At 55.0% G+C, this 6,000-nt stretch overlaps 1 protein-coding gene across 6 annotated transcripts in view; it reads left to right on the forward strand.

Annotated features, from left to right (window-relative positions):
• The window catches only part of INTS10 (integrator complex subunit 10), a 32,926-nt gene extending 27,381 nt beyond the window's left edge, over positions 1–5,545 (forward strand). For 2 of the 6 annotated variants that reach the window (XM_074353862.1, XM_074353866.1), the window contains exons 16-18: positions 200–293; positions 2,991–3,068; positions 5,092–5,545. In XM_074353862.1, the coding sequence (XP_074209963.1) occupies positions 200–293; positions 2,991–3,068; positions 5,092–5,338 (419 nt within the window). In that variant the 3' untranslated portion in view covers positions 5,339–5,545. Of the gene's footprint in view, positions 1–199; positions 294–2,990; positions 3,129–5,091 lie in introns of all 6 variants that reach the window. The other 4 variants (XM_074353863.1, XM_074353865.1, XM_074353864.1 and 1 more) reach the window with 4 other exon arrangements.
• The last annotated feature ends 455 nt before the right edge of the window (positions 5,546–6,000 follow it).

Consider the following 6,000-nt stretch of genomic DNA (forward strand, 5'->3'; position numbering starts at 1 on the left):
CTCTTTGCGCGGTCGGTCGTTTAGTTGGCATAGGAGTGGTCAGGGGTGGGACCCGGCAGGCCTGGGCTCCGGGACCAGCTCTGCAGGTGTTGGTGGGGTGGCCGTGGGCAGATTGCTCACTGGCCGCGAGCCCATCTCTTCCTCCAAGAGAACAGGGCGCCTCGCATTCCCACGTGGTTCCCCTGAACCTGGCCTGCAGATATCGATATGCTGGAGGAATTCGCCTACTTGAGAACTCAGGAAGGCGGGAAGATTCATCTGGAGTTACTCCCCAACCAGGGGATGCTGATCAAGTAAGCGGACTGTCTTCTGCTCTTCTGTGCCGTGTGCCTGCCCTTCGTGTGCTGTGGGAAGTGTTTGTGGATTTCTGTAGCTTTCACACATTTAGTAGAAAGGGATCCAAACCTGGCCCCTGTTTGTGAGAGTCCGTCTGACTCTGGGAATCCTCTTGAAATACTTGGCGTTTCTTTACCTGCATTTCTGATAAAACATTGCGTAAATTGGGGCAGTTCTGTCACTTTTGATGCTATTCACTAGGCAAAAATCTCTTTCATGATATCTTTCCCTTTCCAGAACTTTATATAGGTGGGTCCTATAATTTCTGATTAGATGAAGAGTGCTTTTAACTAGGAAGAGCCACGCTTAATTCAAGAGGTACTGCGTTAGGAAGAACTGCAGACTGTGTATAAACTATACTTGGATTTTCAGAGCTCACTGTGAAGCCCTCCTGAGCGACCCACATGGCTTACATTGGGTGCCTCCCAGGAGAGCGCACCTGCCCCAGAGTGAGGGTGGGGCTTGGCCCGGGCACGCCTCCCACACCTGGATGAAGTCAGTGACCATTTATGATTTTTAAATAGCTCATAAACCCTGCTTCTGCCCTCCAGTACGCACTGCAGTTTGGACAGTTTATCCTCTGCTGCAAACGCCACGCATGGTGTGATGTTCACGCGTCCTCCACATCCAGCGCGTCTGTAGGTCAGGGTCAGGGTCAGGGTCAGGGTCACTGCAGGAGACCGAATCCTGAGTGAGAAGAAAGTGTTGCTAAGGCTGAAACGTCCTCCTTTTTCCCTCACTTGTGGAAGGAACAAGTTTTCAGTTGAAAGCAGAACTCCACGTCTTGTTCTTTGGAGAGTCTTAGAAACGCCAAGAGAGGGAAAGTAGGAGATGTCTGTTCAGGGGCCCAGTAACCTCAGGGGTCTGCAGTGTAGGGAGCACGATGTCCCATCGGGCACTTGTCCCTCACCGTGTAAATGTCACTCAGTATTCTAAACATTTAAAATGAAAGCACAAGACCTCTGTGCGCTAGCTGGCTTGGACGGAGGGACCAGGCACACTCGTCTTCCCCAGGACTGGGAATAAAAACCAGGGGAAGATAATGACGGGGATCAAAATATTCTTAACGGTGTTTGGGAACAAAGATTGGTTTTTGATAGGGGAGCCAAGATCACCCCTTCTTTGTTGTGGTTCCTAGGTTTTGAGGCAGGATATACAGATGTACCTTTAATAGCTTTTTCTTTAATTCCCATTAACACTCACCACGCAAACAAATTCTAATACGGAGACAGCCTCAGTAGAATCAGCTCCACTTCCTCAGGGTTAAACCCGAGTTGAGCCGTGCACGGTGCTTCACTGTGGGAATGTGAGAAAGGGGGTTGTCAGGAAATCGGCATTGACTCGCAGACTTCCTGACACCGAACTTTCTTCCTCAGCCAGGTTTTATTGAGCTGCAGGGCGAGGTGCGTGCAGACAGCCCCCAGGATGAGGAGTCAAAGCAGGGGCTGTTGGACTCCCAGCCCGTGTGACTGTAAAGGGTCGTGGAGGGTCGGGCAGGGACAGAGCCCGTACTCCAGGCTTTGGAGGACTAGTTCCGTGCCTGCCCCCCGCCCCAGCTCGGTCAGTATCCCTGGAGATGGCCTGTAAGCCTCCTGAGACACCTGCGGCTCCATCAGCTGGGAGGCAGGACTAGGGACCGTTACTTGGCGACCTGACTGTGGGAGTCCCAGGTTACCCGAGGCCGCCTTCCGCCTGCCCTAAGCGGAAACCGCAGCAGGAGGAATGCCCTGAGTGAGCTGGGAGCTCTTGCTCGCTGAGGGGCGACTGGAATCTTGAGTAAAACGGTGTGTTCCTTTCCCCTTTGAGTTGCAAACAAACGCTCTGAAGCCACAGCGGGCCCTCTGGTTGAGTGGCAGCGATGCTGTGAGCGGTGTACGCCCTCCCCCGGGGAAGGCCGGGGGTCTGTCCTGGCTGTGGCATCCGTGCTGCAGCAGGTGGGGCACCAACGCCGAGCGAGGCACCAGGGGCCTGAGCGACCAGCGGGGCGAGCTCCTTGCCGGTTACCTGCAGGTGATGCTCTTGCTATTTTGAAATACGCTGATGCTCCCACCGTCTGGGCCACCTGAGACTGGGTGAGACGGAAACCCATCCTGTGTGTGCCCTGAACGGGGTGGGGACCCAGACGGGGAGGAGGAGGCTGTTCTCGGAGGCGATCCCCGGGCTAACGCACTAATCTTCGCTGTTGCAGAATTCCGCCGCCAAGCCGTGGGGCCCAGACTCTTGATTCCCCCATCTGTTCCTTTTCTCGATACTTTTTCAAATTTAAACCCAACCGTTCTTTATTGAAAACATTGCCAGCCTTCCTAGCCCTCTTGGAAGGGCCTCTGAGTCCCCAGGTTACTCGTTGGGCTGGCGCAGGCGGGAGGAGAGCTGAGAGCCCTCCCACGGCCATCCCATGGCATCTCATCATCCCTGTCCCCAGTGGTGGCTTTTTATAGCAGTCTCAGTGGGACAGGGGACGGGAGGCCTGTGCACGGGCCCCGCGGGCTGCGGTGAGAGGGCCACTCCCCCCCGGAGCAGCTGGGTGGGGGCTGGTGGGGCTGGCGGTCCCGGACGGCGCCCCCGGCCTCATGCACTGAATTCGGAGTGTTGTGTTTCGGTGCAGGCTGAGTCGGTGTGGGTGTTTGAATGCTGCTGTTTGCTGTTTTTTAAAGGCCTTCTAGCCCTCCCATGGGGTTGCTGCAGCAGGAATTCTTACCTGTGCTTCAGCCCAGCATACAGACCGCTGACAGGTACCACGTGGCCACACCTGCTCATAGTGTGCTGTTTGTCCGCCTGTTTTCCTGCCCATGGTATTCAGCTCTTTGTTCCTCAGTGCTCTTTTTCATGCTTTATTTAATTTTTTAATTTGTTCCGCATTCCTTGGCAAACCATCTGGTTGTAATATTGTTAACATTTTCTTATTTTTTTTCCATAAGTTGCCAGTGTTTTTTGTGTTCGATTTAAAAATCATTATGGATCTGGAAATAGCACAAGTTACACAAAACTGTGAGGCCAAGTGCACGTCAGCTCAGGCACTAAAGTGTGATTCTCTTTTGCTAGAACCTAAGGCAGTTGGTCGTAACTCTGGAAGGCTGCTAAAACCGAGTCTAAGTACATTTTTATTCTTGGGTTTTCATAGCGGTGACGAGTGTTGGGGTCTGGTCTGGGCATCAGCACAGTGTTTTCCTGTGTTTTCAGACCTCACCTTTCTGAACTGAAAAGACTTGGCAGTCTAGAAGGCCCCACTTACTCTCCTGTTCTTAGAACACTCAAGAGAACTGGTTCTGGCCACCCCAGCGTGCCTGAGCGACAGACTGACAGAAGTGCAGCCGAGCTGTTCTGCTCTTCACATACAGACCCCCTGAGGCCTGGAGCAGCAGTGTTCTCCTGCATTTCCACTAGCGTCCAGGGGAGGGCGTGCTTTGAGCATCCACGCCCCCGAGCTCAGCGTCCGCAACACCAGTGTCTTTCAGTTGGTCAGAGGCTGGGCTCCCGTCAGGGGTCGCAGTCTGGGTCCCCCAGGAGCAGCAAGCGTGTCAGGGCAGCTTGAAGGGGGTGCATCTTGGGCTCACTGACCCTGTGTCCTCACTCCTGAGTTACCCAGCCGGACTTCACTGGAAACGTCCACAGAGAGCTGGTTTTCTCCGTGGCACTGCTGTTTCACTGTGTAGCTCTTTGAAGTGTCCACGGGCATCCCAGTGTCCTCCTTGCTCTTCTAAAAGGCCTGGTTTTTTTTTTCCTTCTGTTACATTGCAGCTTTGTGACTTCTGTTGTACTTATTTTATGTAACTCAGGTTTTTAAAACAAAACAAAACAAAACATCTTGAGGAGAGGGCATAGCTCAAGTGCTGGAGCACGTGCTTGGCATGCACGGGGTCCTGGGCTCCATCCCCGGTCCCTCCTCTAAAAATAAATAAGTAAATAAAGCTGATTACTTCCCCCGCCAAAAAAAGAGAAACATTTTAGAGTTGGTTTCAACCGTTTTATTTCAGCCAGTACATAAAAATCTAATTTGAAACCCCTGTCCCTGTGTGTGAGGGACGTTAGGCTGTAGGGCGGGGCGTGGAGGTGGCCGCTACAAATTCCTGAATTAGTGGTTAGAGCTCCTTTCCTTTGACTGAGCCCCCTGAATTTTGCTAGGTTTGTCTTTTCCTTCCTTCATTCTGGTGTCTGAAGTTTCCTGGGAATTCCTCTGTGGTTCCTTCTCTGAAGCACACCCCTCGGGGTGCAGCCAGTGCTCCCGCGTGCGGGTCCCTGGGCTCGGCCACCGCGTCGGGGCCTCAGGAGGCTTCTCCCCAGCAGCTCCTGCTTCTCTCTCCCCGCCGGTGCCAGACTCTGGTCTCAAGCCCCCAGCTCCTCCCGCTTCTGCTCAGAAGGCGTGAGTCCGGGTGGGCTCGGCCCGGAGGAGCTGGCCCGTCCTGGCGTGGCAGGGAGAGACATGCCTGCGCCGGGCGCTGTGCACCGGCGGAGCCTCTCCGAGCCTCTCTGAGCTGCCCAGGCTGCGGGCCACGCTCGCTCAGGCCTCCCTGCCCCGCTGCGGCCTCGCGGTCAGGGCCAGTGTGGACCGGACCCTGTCGGCCCAGAGTAACTGGACTGTGCGGGAGTCACGGCGCCAGGGCTGCGGGAGGTCCGAGCAGAGTGGGCGGCACTGCCCCCCGCGGAGCCTTCGTCGCTAGGGCGGCTGCCCCAGGTTAATCCTCCTGAGGGAGCGGGCAGTCGGGGGGGGGGGAGGGTTGCTGAGAGCTTTCCTTTCTTGTTACATTTTTCACTTAGGATTTGGGGCAGGCTGGACCCTGCCCCAGAGCCCCGGCCCGGAGGCCTGCTAACCGTGCCGCCCGTCTGTCTCCCTGTCGCCGCCCCCAGGCACCACACGGTCACTCGGGGCATCACCAAGGGCGTGAAGGAGGACTTCCGCCTGGCCATGGAGCGCCAGGTGTCCCGCTGCGGGGAGAACCTGATGCTGGTCCTGCACCGCTTCTGCGTCAACGAGAAGGTCCTGCTCCTCCAGACGCTGGCCTGACGGGCCGGCCGGGACGCGGAGCCCGGGGACGCCCCGCTCCGCGACGGACGGCCCTGAGTCTGAGCTCCCTGGCTGCTGAGAAGTGGTTCCCAAGAGTCTGAGAAGCTAGTTCTATTTTTGTCATTTTTTGTAACTTTTGTAAAACAAAAAAATCAACCTGTTTTGTAAATAAAAGCATCCTAGATTTGGGATTTTAAAAAAATTTTACATCTTAGGAGTTTCCAAAGTTGTACTTTACTTTAAAAGACATTTCCTTCTGTTAGCGCAAGATTTTATTTTCTAGTTAGGCTTTGGCGAGTATTACGTATCAACATAATGCTAGACTTTTTCCTTCAGGACGTTTTAATACCAAAAACCTTTATGCCGAAATGAACTTGAGTGAACTTCCCCTGAAGGTGCCATAGGAGGGGGGGGTGTCCTGCCTAGGAAGGGAGTGGGGGGCACCCCCCCACCACCATGCAGGCCGCTGTCCCCCAGGTGCCCTGAGCCAGACGCCTGGCTTCCACCCCGGCTCCACCCGGCCCTTCACTAGCCCCGTACCAGGGACAAGCTCATTCCTTTGTGCCTCAGAGTCATCGCGGAAAACAGACACTGGCACGTCCCCCACGAGCTGGTGTAGACAGAAAGCAATGTGCTGGGATGGGACCTCGCTCCTCTCTGTG

This window comes from Camelus bactrianus, chromosome 26 (assembly GCF_048773025.1).
Source record: "Camelus bactrianus isolate YW-2024 breed Bactrian camel chromosome 26, ASM4877302v1, whole genome shotgun sequence".
NCBI classification, from domain to species: domain Eukaryota; kingdom Metazoa; phylum Chordata; class Mammalia; order Artiodactyla; family Camelidae; genus Camelus; species Camelus bactrianus.